The 18,440-nt window shown below is 44.1% G+C and overlaps 1 protein-coding gene across 2 annotated transcripts in view; it reads left to right on the top strand.

Annotated features, from left to right (window-relative positions):
• The first annotated feature begins 2,152 nt into the window (after window positions 1–2,152).
• The window catches only part of PAMR1 (peptidase domain containing associated with muscle regeneration 1), a 44,507-nt gene continuing 28,219 nt past the window's right edge, over window positions 2,153–18,440 (top strand). Inside the window, exons 1-3 of one of the 2 annotated variants that reach the window (XM_083750258.1) lie at window positions 2,153–2,561; window positions 13,102–13,278; window positions 15,032–15,160. In XM_083750258.1, coding sequence (XP_083606384.1) covers window positions 2,486–2,561; window positions 13,102–13,278; window positions 15,032–15,160 — 382 coding nt within the window. In that variant the 5' untranslated portion in view covers window positions 2,153–2,485. Of the gene's footprint in view, window positions 2,567–13,101; window positions 13,279–15,031; window positions 15,161–18,440 lie in introns of both variants that reach the window. The other variant, XM_083750259.1, reaches the window with a different exon arrangement.

The following is an 18,440-nucleotide window of genomic DNA, read 5'->3' on the forward strand; positions in this document are numbered from 1 at the left end:
GTTTGAGTAACTAGCCATTTCTACAGCTTGTGGGAATACCCTATTGCATGAAAGGAGCAAATAAGATGGTTCTGGAATGGCTTGGGTTTAAAAAGAAAAAGATGAGGAAGATCCTGAGGAAGAGGAGAATTTAAAAGGGAGTGAGAAGCAGCTTAATGAACAGAGGCAGGAACAGGGCTTTTTTTCAGTCAGAACCTGCCAGAACTCAGTTCTGGCACCTCTCAGGTGGGCACCATTGCCATTCTAAGAGAACGAGGGAAGTGTTCATGGTGAGTACCTGCACCTTCCCTCACCCCCTAGAAAAGTAGTACTATTTTTCTCTCTCTCTCTTAAAATGGCAGTGGTGCGTTCCTGAGAGGTGCCGGAACTGAGTTCTGCAAGCTTCAGGATCAACCAAACTCAGAATCTTCTGAAATCATTTTGCATCCCTTTATTGACTTCATTACATCGGAGTAGAATATGGCATTGCATCATCCAGAAGGTTTTCCATTGTTGCAGTTTATGAGACTAGCTGTGGTTCTATGTTTAACTACTTTCTAATTTAAGCAAAATTCTCTCCGTTCTATGTCACTTCAGAGAGCACATGGCAGTGGTGGGTGTTGCATGTTTGGATATGGGAGGGGGGAATTACTATGCGGGGAAAACTCTCACATCATATATTTAGCTCACACATTTCTTTCTTTAAGCAGATTTGTATCCTGCCCTTCAATCCCTAGCCATCTTAGCTTCCCATCAGATCAGCTTTAAAAGAAGAGCTGTGGAGTTTCTTTTTTGTTTTAGAAATGGTTGTTAGAAGAATTAATGTATTAGAAAAGCCTGCCTCAGTGTCAGCTGAATGACATAACCTTTTGAGAATCTCCCAAACCCATAATTCTTTCATCTTGGTATCTGTCATAACGCTTTGTTTACATTCAGCACTTCAAAGAAAAAGCTTGCATCTCATCTACGGAGTGCAGTGGAATCATAAAAGCTGCACATGAAATGCAGGGCCCAAAGGGGCTGATAAATATATACAGTGGTACCTTGGGTTACATACACTTCAGGTTACAGACTCTGCTAACCCAGAAATAGTGCTTCAGGTTAAGAACTTTGCTTCAGGATAAGAACAGAAATTGTGCTCTGGAGGAGCGGTGGCAGCAGGAGGCCCCATTAGCTAAAGTGGTGCTTCAGGTTAAGAACAGTTTCAGGTTAAGTACAGACCTCCAGAACGAATTAAGTACTTAACCTGAGGTACCACTGTATCTTGAAAAACCCAGAAGCCAAATGTTGCAGTAGGGTTCCAGAGTGCTGGTACACTAGATGATTGACATGCATTATTTATGGCGCTATGATGGCAATGTTCTTCCTCCACGTTTGGGGGCAGTTATGCTTCTGAATGCCAGTTGCTGGAAACTTCAGGAGGGAAAAGTGCTGTTGTACCAAAGTCCTGCTTTTGGGTTTCCCATAGGCAGGCACCTGATTGGCCATTGTGAGAGCAGGATGCTGGACTAGATGGGCAAGTGGCCTAATCCAGCAGCCTCTTCTTATGTTCCTATTGAATAGTTTAGTTATTAGTTGGTGCTGAACTTACTTGTAGCTGGGTGGAGTCAGGAGATTCTTGTTGCTGTTCTGCTCCAGCATAAGAAAGACAATGGCTGCTTCCAGGCCATGTGTTTATTGATTATTCACCCCAATTTGTGTGCATAAAGTTTGTGGGGAAGTTAGATGACATCGGGCATTTATTGAGCATTCATTCTGATTTGCTAGCTGTTATATCTGGGTGCATCATGCAAAGCTCATCCCTCTCTTTCAGGTCACTTTTCTTATAGCGATTGAGGGAGATGAGTTTGTTGCACAAAAGCGCCAAATCAGCTTCAACTTCCAACTTAAATTTGCCGCATTGTGATTGAATCACACCTCAATCAAACAGCAGCCCGGAAGCGCCCAGTAAGGTTCCTGACTGCTGTGTCTCTCTGGAATTCTGCACATGTTCAGATGCAAAACAGCCCTGTCAAGAATTAAACCTCGGCACAGAAAAGAGGTTCGAGGGATCCCTGCTGGCTCTGATGCAGCCCCGCTCCAGGTATCTTTCACAAGATACGCAAGGAGCTGTCCCACGCACAATGTCCGCCCGTTTCCCCGCCCCTCCGCGATGACCTCGTGTCCCTTGCACTCGAGAAGCGCGACGCGTGTGTTGCTGGGCGTCCAGCGGGTCCCTTCCTCTCGCTCCCCTCCCGCGCAGAAAGAGTTAAAAGGAGCAGCTGAGAGGTTTTTTGGGGGGGTGACGTCGTCTTGCTTCTGGCCGTCTGAGGAGTCTCTTGAAGGTAGTTCCCCCTTCTGATGATGAGGGGAGCCGAGCCGAGGTCTGAAATCTGAGAGCCTTCACAGAAGCACCACTTGCAGAGGTCCCAGCAAAAGCTGCTCGCCTGCCTGCCTGCCTCCCTTGCCTTGCCTTTCCCTGAGCAGCAGCCACCCGCTTGCCCTGGGCGGCCTGACTCTGAGCAGCATGGAGAGAGCACCCTGGACCCACCTGGGACTCGCAGTCCTCTTGCAGCTCCTGTTCATTTCCTGCTTGCCAAGAGGTACTGTAAGTAGGCGACTCGCTTTCTAGGCATGCTTAACAGGACGGGTCTCTGCGGGACACCCGCCCCTTCTAGAAAGGCCGGCGCATTTTTGGTCTCCCACCGTGTGGTGGGATTAATCCTGTAACCTTCTGGGACGAGTTTCCTGGGAATTTGGAGGAAAACAATAGGATCTGACTGAGCCACACTGCTGGAAATCTACTTCTTGCTAGGTTTCCCTGAAATAGTAGAAAAGAAAAACACCACCCCTTTTTCTTTTAGCAAAGTATAATTTGTTTAGCTTGCCAAAAGGCAGATTTTCCTTTTCAGCCTGACTCCGAAGAAAGGAGGGGAAGACAAGCAAAACAAAAGCCAGATTTGAGTTCCGACCTGTGCTTTACTTTTGCCAGTACTGTTCAACTTTTTTTTTTTTACTTCAAAGGGGAAATAGTGTGGAAGTTAAAAGGGGCTATTTTATTTTATTGCATGGTTGTCGTTCGCATGTTGGCCTGCCAAGCTGGCATGCATAGTGCCAAAATAGTTCTTCTTTCAATATATGTTTGCCGGAACTGTCTCCAAAGCGCGCTGCTTTCATGCCACCTTGTTTTGCCATGGAAGCCCAGGCACCTCTCACATTCCTTTTGTTGCTCCCAGAGTCCTTTGCAGTCCCTCGCAGGTTACCCTTCTGAGCAATGGGTGGGAAGGCCAGATCAACTTTTTAATAACTAATGGGCAACAGGAAACTCTGGAATCTGAAAGGAGGAAATCCGCAACATCCCTTGGACAGTATGTTGGCATAAAAAGGCACGTTGTGGCATTCTGTGGGACCCTTAGGCTTTTAGAGTAAGCAGTGACCTTTTGAAATAAGGAACATAAGCATCCATTCTCCGGGTAAGGAAGCCTGCCGATTGCTGCCTCATTAAAGAAAAGAATGATGGTAAAATCACATGTACCAAGTAAACATTGCAGCATTCCAAACACCGAAGCTCATAGTGTGTATAAATAACTCCATATGTAAAGTTATGCATCAGGTCTTGCGCTCCACTTGAATGCATTTAAAGTCAAATGAAATGGATTTCCTAGGCAATTCCCCAGGGCCAGCAGATTCTGCTTTGGGGCCTTTCAGAAGTCTAGAAGCTCTGGTTGTGGTAAGCATACAAGAGAATTCAGGTAGTCTCTGTATTTGCCTCCGGAAAGTAGTTGAGCAGCTCCCTCTTAAGGGCTTAGTTACGCTGCAGTTTATTACTGCCCAAGCTTGTGCCTTCAGTGCTGAAGCAATCCAATAATAGCACAAGTGTAGCTGTCTGGTTACACAGTTGATTTAAGGAACAATAAAGTATTCCCCTCCCACCTCCCCAGTGCTGTGTGCTATGAACCAGGAAGAAAGTAAGGTTGTGAGAATACACAGTGACTTTTTGGTGCAGACAAAGGCGATGATGATGGAGACTGGGGAATGGGGGGCAAGGGAGAAATAGACCAATACCTTACTAGGACGGGTCTGTTCTTGGGACTTCCTGCTCTGCTATTAGGTCTACTGTTCTTTTAGCAGGGACATTTGCCCTCCTCAAAGCAGTTTAAAAACGCAGCTTCTGGGAGTATTTAATACCAGCTCCCAGATGTTTTCAATGTAGATACTGCAATTCAGGCTACATCAACAGCACTCTGGCACTGTGAACATGGAACATAGATAAGCCCTAACTTTTTCCACCTCAGCGATGAAAGCAAAGATCCCTGGATAAGAACATTCTTGTGGGATACCCCTGCATTTAATTTCCTCAGATAGTAATCCGCATTCCTTCCATAGGATAAGCTTTGTCTGTTGGGTTAATTTCCTATTGCCAAAGCTGCCCTGCAGCCTAACAGTGACAGACTCTCTAGCAGAGTCAGCAATTAGTTTTACCTGCTGAGTCACTTTATGATGCATGATAGTCAATGTTTCCTCTGATATTCAACTGTGGCTTCCTTGCCTTTACCTTCTTTTAATTTTTTTGCTCCCCGATTCTACCTAATTGCTGTACAGTAAACACTGCAGGATAGTGATGGATAGGTGTGGAGAAACAGAAAAGGGGCCTCAATCTGTAAGGGCATTCCTGTTTTCATTTCTCTCCCCTCTACATGTGTATGTCTGAGGGCAGAGCTGTAGCTGTAGCGGGGGCAGGGGGCTAGCCAGGTTTTTTGCTCCAGGTGAAACCTCCAGAGGGGTGCCATTGAGGTTCCCAGTCTGTATGTGTGTGTGTATGCAAATGTGCATGGGTGTGTGTGCCAAACTGAGCCTGACCCAGGTGAAATAAAGTCCAGTTTCAGCCCTGTTGAGGGATGGGCCAGGGGCAGGAGAATGCTGCAATGCTGGTCTTTGTCTCCATCTTTGTCACAAACTATGTAACAGTCATTCCTTCTCACCTGGACCCCATAGTTTTGTAAGGAATGGGGAGGAATCTATTCCAGCACACTTGCTCTCACCAATCTATAATTCTCAGAATTCTTTAGGACAGGAGTGAAGAATCTTGGGGCCAGGGACCAAATGTGGCCCTCCAAGCTTCCACATCTGGCCCTAGTGACTCCCCACTACACCCTCTCTCTAGGCCACACCTGTCACCACTGAAGAACGATTCTCAGCCCAGGGGCCTCATTCTCTTCTGGGGGCCACACAGTGGTGGGCGGGGACAGAGGCAAAAGCGAGCAGAGCAACAGCTGTGAGTTTTACCTTTGCACCATAGGCTACACATTCCGTTCCCCATCCAGACAAACAAGAGCCATTACCGGAGATCAATGGCATTTCACCCAGGCAAAAACACTACAGAGGATGCAAAGCAGAGCCAGTTTAAAGGTAAAGGTAAAGGGACCCCTCACCATTAGGTCCAGTCGTGACCGACTCTGGGGTTGCGGCGCTCATCTCGCTTTATTGGCCAAGGGAGCTGGCATACAGCTTCCGGGTCATGTGGCCAGCATGACTAAGCCGCTTCTGGCGGACCAGAGCAGTGCACGGAAATGCCGTTTACCTTCCCGCCGGAGTGGTACCTATTTATCTACTTGCACTTTGACGTGCTTTTGAACTGCTAGGTTGGAAGGAGCTGGGCCCAAGCAACAGGAGCTCACCCCGTCGCGGGGATTCGAACCGCCGACCTTCTGATCAGCAAGTCCTAGGCTCTGTGGTTTAACCCACAGCACACACCCACATCCCAGAGCCAGTTTATCCTGTAGAAAAAAGGTGTGGAGACCCCTGAGACGTCCATCCCACACTTACTTATGAGAATACATGGGACGCCTTTGACTTACTTGAGGCAGAGTGGGTGGCAGGGAGATGGCAAAAAACACAGAGGCAGTCCCATTTTATCTCCCTAGAGCCAGGAGAGAGAAGATTGGCAGGTGCAGCAGAATTCTTTGATCGAATCAAAGGCATCAAAGGGAGTTTGAGGCAAACATGATGTAAGCAAGCGGCACTTCTGAAGAGAGTGACTGATGCTTTTCTGACCCAGGGAGATTAAAAAAAATTGATCTATGTAGAATTGGGGGTGGGGGTGGAGTGGGGATAGGATCACAGCTGCAGGCTGTGCTGCTGGCCTGCATCACCTTAGATAAAATGTCTGAAAAGGGCCGCTGCAGAACAGCAGGGGCAGGGAGCACTGTGGGCGACAAGATTCCTTCATCTTCCTTCTTCAAAACATGCCTTTCAGTGATATAGGGTTGACACCTTCTGTGCCAGGGATGGTGAAGTCATGGCCCTCCAGACTCCTATAAGCCCCAGCAAGCATGGCCGATGCTCAGGGATGATGGGAGGGATAGCTCAGTTGGTAGAGCACAAGACTCTTAATCTCAGGATCGTGGGTTCGAGCCCACATGAAGCAAAGTGATTCCCGCATTGCAGGGGTTTGGATTAGATGACCCTCGTGGTCTCTTCCAACACTACAATTCTATGATTCTAAGACACGGAAAGCCACAAGCTCCTCATTTCTGTTCTATGCTATTATTTTACCCGTATATATAGCCTCCCAAAAGCCAAGGTTCCCTTTGGAATGTATGTAAAGCTACATGGCAGGGTGTGACCCTTGCCTACGTATGGTGACAACTAGTTAACAGAACTGAAGGGAGTACAGGTTCACTTTTTAGAAGCAGATGCAGTCTCAATAGCATGTCTGCATGCATGCAACATAAGAACATAAGATCAGCCTGCTGGATCAAGCCAATGGCCCACCTAGTCCAGCATGCTGTTCTCACAGTGGCCAACCAGATGTCCCCGAGAAGCCTACAAACTGGACATGAGTGCAGTCACACTCTGCCCACCTGCAACTGGTATTCAGAAGTGCAACACCTCTAACAGTGGAGGTGAAACATAGCTATTGTAGTTAGAAGCCTTTGCTACCCTTGTCTTCCATGAGCGTGCAGACTATTTAATATAAGGAAAGTTCCATCAGAAGTAAACAAATTCTCTGCATGTTGATCACACCCTTATGTGCTCAGCTTGCTTGGGGATTCTTGGGAGGTTTGGAAAGATGATTCACCAGGATGCATTCCAAACAAATAGTTTTGTACCATGGGGTCAAGCATTATCTGTGTATGTGCAATATTCCTGCCAATCCTGTCCATCCCCCCCATCCCCTGAAAATGAGTCACACTCACAAAGCAGAACACAATGGTCAGGTCTTCCAATGCAGGAAATGTATTACATAAGTTCTTCATAAGGGCCTGAATTATTTTTTTTTGGGGGGGGTGTCAAAAATCAGTGATATATGTATGTATGTATATATATAAATATATCAGGTAGAAAAATAATGCACCAACGATTAAGGGATCACATTCCACACATTGGCCACCCACCAAACTCATGAAAAATCTCTTGCAAACTGATTTGTTCAGAGGTCAAAAAGCTGTGTCATGTGTAAAAAAAAGCAAAACACAAAACCCTGTAACAGTTTATGTCACATCTTCTATCTGCCAAGAAAAACCTTCATGTTCCCTATATGGCCATAATTAAAAAACCCTCCTATGTTTTTATTGAAGCCATAGGAGGGAGCATAGTGATGAGAATATTTGTGTCTTTTGAAGCTCTTACTTAACTGCTCTTACTTAACCAGAAAGCACCATAAGACTTGGGGTGTGTGTGTGTGTGTGTGTGTGTGTGTAATTACCAGGCACAGAGAAGCCTGAGCAACCTCAGGACTGGAAAGCTGTGTCATTAACTCTTTTTCTCCCTGCTACAGTCCCAGCAAAAACTGCCTCTCCAAAGCTGCTTTTTGCATTTCAAGGGAAATTCCCATAGGTGCCAGGCTTCCCTGTGATGCTGTTTACATAACAAAGCTTGTTCACATTACAGTAATCATATTTGCACAACTAGTTTGGTCCTTATAAGAACATATACAGCAGAGGGCTTCTAGCACAGCAGCTGAAAAGCACTGAGATGCAAATCTAGACACTGGAACACTTGCATTGTCAGAGCTGTGAGCATAGCTGTCAACGTTTCCCCTTTTTAGAGGGAAATTCCCTTATTCCAAATAGGATTCCTCGCAAGAAAAGGGAAAAGTTGACAGCTATGGCTGGGAGATACAGTGTTTGTTCAAAGCCACTGGTTCCTAACTTCTTTAAATTGCTGTAAAAAGCATTTTGTGAGGACCTATTCTATGGCCACATGCTCCATGAGCCTGCAGTTTGGCATAGAGTTGCATTGGTGGTTTGGCACAGGGAACAGTGGGTGAAGTCATTACATGTGCCCAGACCATGATGAGAAAAACAGACACTTTTCTGTCAAATAAGACTGATGGAAACATTACCAATGGTTCCAGTTCATTTATGACATACTACATTTACTAACCTAAATGCTTTGCTCCATTAGAAGAAACAAACACCTCAAATAGCTAAAAGGGAAATATGAGGGTTTGTGGTAAACATACTAGAACCAGGGAAGAAGTATTTCACAAAAAAACATGGCACATTTGTATCTTACCAGAGTTACTGTGGTTTAGTGTTACGTCCAAACGAGCATTATCTACTGGCTGGCAGAGGTTCTCCCGTGTTTTAGACTGTATCCAATGAAAGCATTGTGTAAGTTTGTTGGCCCCATCAAAAAATCTGCTCTGGGGCTTCCCCCAACCCCCTGGAGCAGATTGAGGGGGTGGCATGGATGTCAGGGTGTACAAGAGGAGGAGAGGGAGGGCTAGACTTTTAGCCAGTGGCTAGACTGGATCCCACAGACAGAGTGAAAAGGATCTGCTGTGGGTTTCCAGACATTATGGTCCCCTCCAAACTAGTCTTTTGTGGGGGGGTGCATTGTACAACATGTCATTGATGCAATAATTGTACAATAGTGGTAAATTTATACACATCATTCCATTTTATTAGTTGTTCTGTGATACTTCCCTAGTGTTATAAACATTATTGCCGTGAGAGGGCACTCTTATACTATGGTGCAAAGAAAGAGGGACATGCACACGGAATATTTGTGGTATGAAATGTTACAGGATTTTAGTAGGAAACTACAGGAGATGCACCAACTGGCAGTGAAGCCGTATGACCACCCAAAAACATTTGCAGGTAGAAATGTTATTGAATGCATGATCATGTGTGACCATCCTGGTGACATCATGAGGTTAAATCATGATGAATGCTCAATAAAAAAAAGAGGGAGCTTCTGGAAGGTCTCTGATATTCAGAGGCATAAAACCAGTTCATATGTAATAGGAATTCACATCACACAGGTCTTAGGAACATAAGAAGAGCCTGCTAGATCAGGCCATGGGCCAGTCTAATCCTGCATCTTGTCCTCACAATGATCAACCAGATGCCTGTGGGAAACCCACAAACAAGACATGAGCACAAAAGCCCGCTCCCCTGCTGTGGTTTACAGCAACTTTGTAGATTTGTTTAGGCCCTTCTTTAAAACCATCTAAGATAGTGACCATCACCACATCTTTTGCTGGTGAATCCCACAAGTTGTTTATCCTCTGTGTGAAAAGGTTCCTCTTGCTGGTGGTGCTGAATCTACTGCCCATAAACTTCACTGAGTGGCTGTAGTGTTAAGAGAAAAGATGTGTGTCTTCCTATCCACTTTCTCCATTCTATGAATAATGTTACAAACCTCTATCCTCTCCTCAAGTCATCTCTCTCTTTCTCCGTCTCTCTCAATGAAAAAATCATAGCTGAGTCTGATTCAAGCCAGTGATATACAGACAAGGGTGCCTATCTGTTTAAGAATGCCTGAGCCTAGCAATGGGAAATCGAATCGCTTCTCTCACACACATATTAAGGACATGGCTATTTCCTGGCTCACTGAATTTGCAAATGTTTATGTCAGCACTTAATGCCATTTCTCCCTTTGTTCCATCCCAATAAATTAGCTAGTCGCTCCTTCTTACCTTACTGGTGTAATAAGATTGAGATTAATATTAAGGAAGCTGGCACTTCATCTAGACTTTTAATCATTTTTTAGGATAATTAAACCATGGAGCCAGAAGAAAACATGCATTCCTCCCCACCTCCGCTCAGCAAATACCTTTCCACGTAGTTGAGAGAATTATGCTGAGTATAAACACAATAAATCTGTCAGCGAGTCCTTTCTGTTGTTCTTCTCTTCCAACAAATGTGTACTTCATGACAGCTAGCTTCTACCTTGACTGTTGAAGGCAGGATCCCTCAGGGTGGCAGTTGCCTGGAATCACAAGTGAGGGCAGAGGGCTATTGCGTCCAGGTCCTGCTTACATGTGGTCCACCAGAGTTAGAATAGGATGCTGGACTAGATGGGCCTTTGGCATTATCCAATAGGGTTGTTCTTAATAGCACTAAATGTTCCATGTTTCACTGAGGTGTTTTTTGCTATTGTGCTTAGAACTGGCCATGGTTTTTTCTTTGGAATAGAGGGGAACAAGCCTGGGGCCTGCGATACCAATTGGGATTGCAGTCTGCGAAGGGGTTATTATTGGAGAGCCAGTGTGGTGTAGTGGTTAAGAGCGGAAGTCTCATAATCTGGGGAACCGGGTTCGAGTCTCCGCTCCTCCACATGCAGCTGCTGGGTGACCTTGGGCCAGTCACACTTCTTTGAAGTCTCTCAGCCCCACTCACCTCACAGAGTGTTTGTTGTGGGGGAGGAAGGGAAAGGAGAATGTTAGCCGCTTTGAGACTCCTTAAAGGGAAGTGAAAGGCGGGATATCAAATCCAAACTCCTCTTCTTCTTCTTCTTATTTTCCCTCTTTGTCTTGTTTTCTGGCCAAATACTGCCCTCCAGAGTGTCTATTTCCCTCTGAAAGTGCTGTTTGCTGCAAATAAAAAGATTTCTGGGAATGAATGTGAAACTTGTGTGTTCGGATAAAATGAAACAATTTCCTATGAAGAAAGGAAGCATTATAGCTTGAAGTCAGTTGTGTACTTTATGACGTTCTGAAACCCTTTGTGGTATGTTTTTTCCCCCTCTGTACTTTCACCAGAGTTCAAGCTGCCATGGGATTTTTCCTCAATAGAATTCTGAGGCCAAGACATCCAGTGCAAAAAACAAGCTCTGCATTATTTCTTTGCTTTGTTTAAAGAGGCTCTGCTTTAGCAGCCCTCTAGTGTTCATTCATAATTGGAAGACTGCATCCAAACCGATTCTGTATCACAAAGCCTCACCTGGTTCATATTTGTGATCCATACTATGAATAAACCCTCCAATTAGTTGTTGCAAGCCACATCACAGGGCTCAGCCTGTCACCCAGATTTTATAGCCGTTATTAATAAAAATGGACCCACCTGACTTATAAACCAGGATGGGTCTAAAATTCCAATCTAACTTTTAATAGCCATTGGTGTAATAAACAGCCCATACATTCTGACTATCTGTCTCCATGAATACCAACATATCCTTTGTGTAGAGTTTATTATACAGCATTATAGAACAGCTGCATAATGCTGGCTCATCCCCTTCCCAGAGCTCAGTGGCGGCCCTGGTAGGGGAAATGGAGACATTATGGGATCAAATCAGAAGGTAGAATGGCTTTTGTAATTCCAGGACTGTCCCTGGAAAATAGGTACACTTGGAGGTTATGCCTTAGGATGGGTAAATTCTACTACTACTACTACTACTACTACTAATAATAATAATAATAATAATAATGTATGAAGATTCCATGGGAATCAGTTAGCTCATAAAAGCACAATGGACATTTACTTGGAAGGAAGTCCCACTGAACTCAATGGGGCTTACTTCTAATTAGACATGTATCTGATTGTATTTAGGGAAGAATCCTACCAAGGGCTTTATTCAGATGCAGGAGCTTAGCTCCAGCACCTCTCAGATGGGCACCATTGCCATTTTAAGAGAACAAGAGAGAAATTCATGGTAAGCACTGGCACCTCTTTTTCTAGAAAAATAGTGCTCAGTGGTAGAGCATCTGTTTTGCATGGGGAAGGTCCCAGATTCAACCCTCAGTATTTCAAGGTAAGATTCCTTGTCTGAAACTATGGAGAGCTGTTGCCAGTCAGTGTCGATGATACTGGCCTAGATGGACCAATGGTCCGATTCAGTATATAGCAGCTTCCTATGTTTTTATTCATAGTGACTTCAGTGTGCCTAATTTTGCCAGAAACTTGTACTTTTTTTCTAAATCACTTTGTGTGTGGAAGGCGTAATCCAGATTGAAGCAGTTTTGTTGAAATGAACATAAAACAGGAAATTTAAGGCTCTGCTGCTGACAAAAATGAAGGACGGTCTTGTTACATTCCTTCCTCTATTCATCTCTGCAACCTCCTCTTATCTCCAGGCTCCACAGTAACAGCCCTCAGGTCTGTCTTTTGGTTGAGGGACACCCTGATAGAATTGTCAGCTCATTAAATTTCAATTTGCTGGATGCAGACAGCATGCCAATGGAAGGAAGATGGAATCTGCAGAATTACTTTCTTAGCCAACAGTCACAATTTTTGCAGTTTCAGTCTGGCATTTCTTAAAGAGGGGTTGGCAGCGCCTGCCAAGTTGAAAACCTTCGGTACTGTTTAAAAAATAATGGTTATACAAATATTCTGCAATACTCAGATAGGTAGTAGCAACAGTAATAGCATTCTATTTCAGCTACAGTTCTAAACAGGTAAACCATTAAAAAGATAAGGATGCAACAGCAAAAATATAATTCAGTGTTTATACAATTTCCCAATCTGTCATCTGACAACAATAATGTATGTCATATGAAACAAATGCATCGCAGCAGCTATTTTCTCCGGAAAACACCATAAGCTGGAAGGAAATGTGAATTGGAACCCTCTTCTTAGATTAGATACTCCAAGCTGAGGGAACAATGTTGCATAAAGCAGAAGTCAGGTTAAGCCTATGGTTTGCCTCTTAATATCTCTAGCACCCTGTTGATGGCATTATGCAGAAATGGGGTTGAGGTGCTCTCTTTTCATTCCTGGATTCTGTGATAGTCAAGATACATTTTGCTGAGTCTCCCACAACAAGGAATAGCAGCAAAATGACAGTCCTTCGAGTCAGGACATCAAACCACAGATCTCCTGCCTGATATGTTGTTTGGCTGTAACGGAATGGATGACATTCTTCCAGTAATGAATTATTCCCTCCCACACACCCCTTCCCTTTGCTTTTCTGCAGGGTATACGGTGATCAATGAAAATTGTCCAGGAGCCGAATGGAATATCATGTGTCGGGAGTGTTGTGAGTACGATCAGATAAAGTGTGTGTGCCCCGGGCGAAAAGAAGTGGTAGGTTACACTATTCCGTGCTGCAGGAATGAGGACAACGAGTGTGACTCCTGTCTAATCCACCCAGGTATGTTGATTTATTGCCCTTATCTGAACCCCCTCACCTTTTGGGTGTTCTCACCAGACATAAATCTTTATTCAATGACCCTGTTTGTAGCTAGGTGGAGCGTGCAGCCTGTTTTGTCTGCCAGACATTGATGATGAATAGGTTCTCTCTCTCTCTCTCTCTCTCTCTCTCTCTCTCTCTCTCTCTCTCTCTTCAGAGATGGATGGGTGCCAATACAAATGGTTTATTGAGTTGATGAAAGTTAATGCATTTAGCATATTGCTGTTAGTATGTCCCCTTTTCTAATAATTTAAACTCACGCTCAGAGTCGAAAGTTTCCAGGATTTCACCGTGTATGCCTGGAAGCCCTCCAGAGAGTAAAGTCATTGTTGGCTTCAGCACCAGATGAAGATTTTTAATTCCTGAGTCTCCCAGGCCTGGCTTGCACATTGCCTTACTTAAAAAGATAGGAACAGAGTTGCTGAGCTCAGACTCCGCAAAAGGAATAAGAAAACAATAAAGACAAAGGGATAAGGAAGCAACAGCCAGTAGAACCAAGAAGATAATAGTTCTATTAGGAATTGATCCAAATTGTTTACCCTGGGTCATTAGTCTACTTGCAACACCAGATTAGGGCAGTGCAGGTGTTTCCCTCACACAGGGCGCTGAGCTGAGGGGGCACAAAATAACACTATTACTAATGCTATAGTACCAATAATAAAACCTATATTTATATGTAGTGCTTTTTCTGGGCATACAGAGGGGTACGCATACCCCTAAACATTTTGTGAATCTAAGTTTGGCCTCTTTGAGTGGCAGTATTTCAATACGAGTAGGAAAATGAGAATACCCCTAAACATTTTTTATTTTAGAAAAAAGCACTGTCTATATGGGTACCTACTGAGAAGATCCATTAAAATGCAACTGTACCAAAAGAAATTATTGTGAAAATAAGAAATATTTGGGGGAGGGCAAATTTTGTCTTTTCTTAGAGCACCATATAACCATATAGTTCCTGCTACTTGACATTATCCCAAGGAAATAGTCAAATTCCCTAGATAGTGTTTAGTAAAGGAAGTACTATATAGGCCAACAGCTTTGCCCAATCCTCCAGCTCCTCTGTCTTGAAGCCAAGGAACTATAAGTAGATTTAGATATATTATACATTTCCAGCTACAATCTAACCAGGCTGCCAGTCTTTTTTATCACTTGTTCTGGCTGTCCAGAGCAAACACAGGATGTGACAGCTTGTATGCTGTCGTGTATTATCTCTGCCATCCACTTTCATTTGCTCCTTTGTAGCCCAATGTACATGCCCAGCAGTTTCAATTCGTACTAGGTCTAAATTTGAAATTTGTTTGAAATTTGTGCAGTGTTGTATTTTTGATATAAAAGCCAGGTGTGTTTGTGAGATTCCAACTGTCCTGTGAGACTGAGATACAGATTATGAATGTTCAAACACAGTGCTAAATGTTCAGAGATATTGGGCAGTATTCAATTAATTCTTGTGCTAGAATAAAGGGATTTCCCTCTCCTTTCCCCACATGCATCCTGCTGTGTCCCATAATCCACACTGAAGGCTTGGGGATAAGACCAGAACCGGTTTAGGAGGGTTCAGGGGGACACAAACAAATCACATATATGTGGTTCAGAGCACTTTCCAAACCAAGGTCTGTTCAATCAGACCAGAAATGTTCTCTGAATGTCATTCCCCATCCAGAAAAAAACTGAACATAGCCTTCCACCCACCAGATGGTTTTTCTCTTCTTTTTAGGCTGCATGATTTTTGAAAACTGTAAGTCCTGTCGCAATGGATCCTGGGGAGGAACGCTAGACAACTTCTACATCAAGGGCATCTACTGCGCAGAATGCAGAGCAGGCTGGTATGGAGGAGATTGCATGAGTGAGTATTGTTAAGAGACATGTTCCCCAATAGGGGAAAGGGTACTGCTTCAAATATGGCGGAGGGAAGACTGAATACAGTGGAAATCAAGGAGATGCATGGCTAGGTCCAAAGAGCTACTTATCCAGGACAGGATGCAGATCCTTGCCATGGCCGACACAGTTCAGAATATTGGATAAGGTGGGAGCCATGAATGGGTGATGCAACGATTTAGTTGAATCCCACCTGCAACAATTCAACAAATAATCCAGTTTAGTTATATGAATATTGCAACATTTAAGGTCACAGCAAAGCAAGCCATCAATATAAAACAGTTAATGGCAAATGCAATAAACATTCCATTGCAATCATGTGTCAAAAACCAGTAGTCACTGCCTGGCAGTACAAACAAGTAAGTTTGTATCATATTTGCAGGAAATGACACAATGTGGAATAGAGGTTGTGAGGGGTCAAGTTCTTTAAATATCTTCAAGGCTATAGGGGAGACTAGGTAACCTTGCTTTTTAAAAAAGGACTTCCAGTGTACAAATTACTGTAGTACCTCAATCTATCCAGAAGGTGGTGCTCAGAAGCTCTTCCATGAAAAAGGCATTATTAATATATAAAAAGAGTGATTCCTTTCCACCCAGGCATATTCAGTATTATGGATTAATGGGGAAACTCATCATTAAGCTAAATGTATGAGGAAACAAAACATGACAGTGTTTGTTTTTTTAATTTAGAGAAAAGGTGAGCAAGAGGTGACATGATAGAAGAGTATAATATTATGCATGCAGTGGAGAAAAGTTTTTCTCCCTGCCTCCCGTAACACCAGAACTCATGGAGTTCTCATGAAGTTGAATATTGGAAGACTCTGAACAAGCAATAGAAAGCCCTTCTTCACACAGCGCATAGCTAAACTGTGGGGGTTTGCTGCCACAAGAGGCAGTGATGGCCATCAACTATGTGCCAAGCTCATAATGCGGCAGCTAGACTGGTGACTGGGAGCGGCCACCGAGACAACATAACACCAGTCCTGAAATACCTACATTGGCTTCCAGTAAATTTCTGAACACAATTCAAAGTTTTGATGCTGACCTTTAAAGCCCTAAACAGCCTCGGCCCAGTATACCTGAAGGAGCGTCTCCACCCCCATCGTTCATCCCGGACACTGAGGTCCAGCGCTGAGGGCCTTCTGGCAGTTCCCTCCCTGCAAGAAGAGAGGTTACAGGGAACCAGGCAGAGGGCCTTCTCGGTAGTGGCACCCGCTCTGTGGAACGCCCTCCCATCAGATTTCAAGGGAATAAACTACCTGACTGTTAGAAGACATCTGAAGGCAGCCCTGTTTAGGGAAGTTTTTAATGTTTGGTGTTTTATCGTGTTTTTAATATTCTGTTGGGAGCCGCCCAGAGTGGCTGGGGAAACCCAGCCAGGGGTGTGGGTGTGTGTATGGGTTTCTTCTCCTCCTCCTCCTCCTCCTTCTTCTTCCACCAGTATTTGTTTGTGATGTGTGCTTTGCTGCAGTTTTTTATGAGTTTCACAGCCTGAGTGTAGTTCACACCACATTAATGGATATCCTGCTTTTGCGGACATAGCAGTCTGTGTTGGTTAATACAGTGGTACCTCGGGTTAAGAACTTAATTTATTCTGGAGGTCCGTTCTTAACCTGAAACTGTTCATAACCTGAAGCTCCACTTTAGCTGCTGCCACCGCACTGCCGCTGCCCGATTTCTATTCTCATCCTGAAGCAAAGTTCTTAACCCGAGGTACTATTTCTGGGTTAGCGGAGTCTGTAACCTGAAGCGTCTGTAACCCGAGGTACCACTGTAGTGGCTATGGCTGAAACGAGGACAGGGGGAGAGAGAAGCAGAGTTCTTAGAAATATGAGTGCACAGGAAACAAGGTCTGCTTGTGCAACAGGACTTTCCCTGCTCCTACTTCTGTGCACCTATTATATTATTATTATTATTATTATTATTATTATTATTATTATTATTATTATTTCATTGAATTTATATGCTGCCCTACACCCACAGGCCTCAGGGCAGGTAAATCTCTTCTGTGGGTTCCCTCCAACCTCCCAGAACAGATTTAGGGATATTTAGGGAGCATGGGTGGTTGGGCCTCAGCTCTGGGCCAGTGGTCACAGATGGGAGTTGTAGTTCAGCACTATCTAGAAGGGCTGTAGCTCAGTGATAGAGTATCTGCTTTGCAGTTTAATCCCCAGCATCTGCAGGCAGGGCTGGGAAAGGTTTTCTGTCTGAAACGCCAGAGAGCCAGTGCTAGTCATTGCAGGCAAGACAGTGTCTACAGCTGGATCAGCAGTCTGCGTAAGGCAGCATTTTATGTTCCTCACAACAGTGTAGAGAGCATGTCAGATTCTAATTAAACATCAAGAAGAACTTTTTTACGGTAAGGGCTGTTCGAACAAACTCCCTAAGGAGGTTGTGGACTCTCCTTCCTTGGTGGTTTTTAAGCAGAGGTTGAATGGCCATCTGTCATGGATGCTTTAGTTGAGATTCCTGCATTGCAGGGGGTTAAACTAGATGATATGTGGCGTCCCTTCCAACTCTGATTCCATTCTTTAAGTATGCATAGGGGCACCCTGAATGACGCCAGGCAATAGACTGGGTGAGACTTGGCTCTGGACCCATCAAAAGTGGGAGAAAACCATGGGCAGTGTGATTGGCTTACATATTCTATGTAAGACTATACAAATGAATCAGATGCATATGGTCTGGTGGAAGAGCAAAGTCCTAGTGGACATAGTGGAAAATAAGGCATATTTACCTCTTAACAAGAGTTCCCATATAGCCGTAGAGAATAATACACATTGATAGGGTTGGTTTTTTTAAGTCACCAAAGTCATTTTGAGGCAGTGGACCCCATAAATTATTTATGGATTGTGTGAAGTAATAATACCCACCACCCCTATTGATATCTATCTGCCCATGAATTTTCTCAGGTGACCTTAAATAAACATAGAATGTAAATTACAATTATTGAAAGGAATAAACAATCATTCTCTCTCTCTCTCTCTCTCTCTCTCTCTCTCTCTCTCTCTCTCTCTCTTGCCTCAAGCAAGAATTTTTGTGTGTCCCAGAAAACAGTTTCCCCTCCTTTTCAGATGGCACAGTGGTGCTGACAGTCTTCCAAAATGGATTCTTTTCTCACTCTTCCCTCCCTCTCCACTCCTCAGAAGCAAGGAAGTATTTGCCAGGATTTGCCATTGTGGGTGTAAATTATTCTTGAGAACTTTCCAGGTCTTTCTCTTCTTCAGGCTTCGGCAAGAGAGAAAAGA

Source organism: Podarcis gaigeae, assembly GCF_964106915.1.
Source record: "Podarcis gaigeae genome assembly, chromosome: 1".
Lineage (NCBI taxonomy): Eukaryota > Metazoa > Chordata > Lepidosauria > Squamata > Lacertidae > Podarcis > Podarcis gaigeae.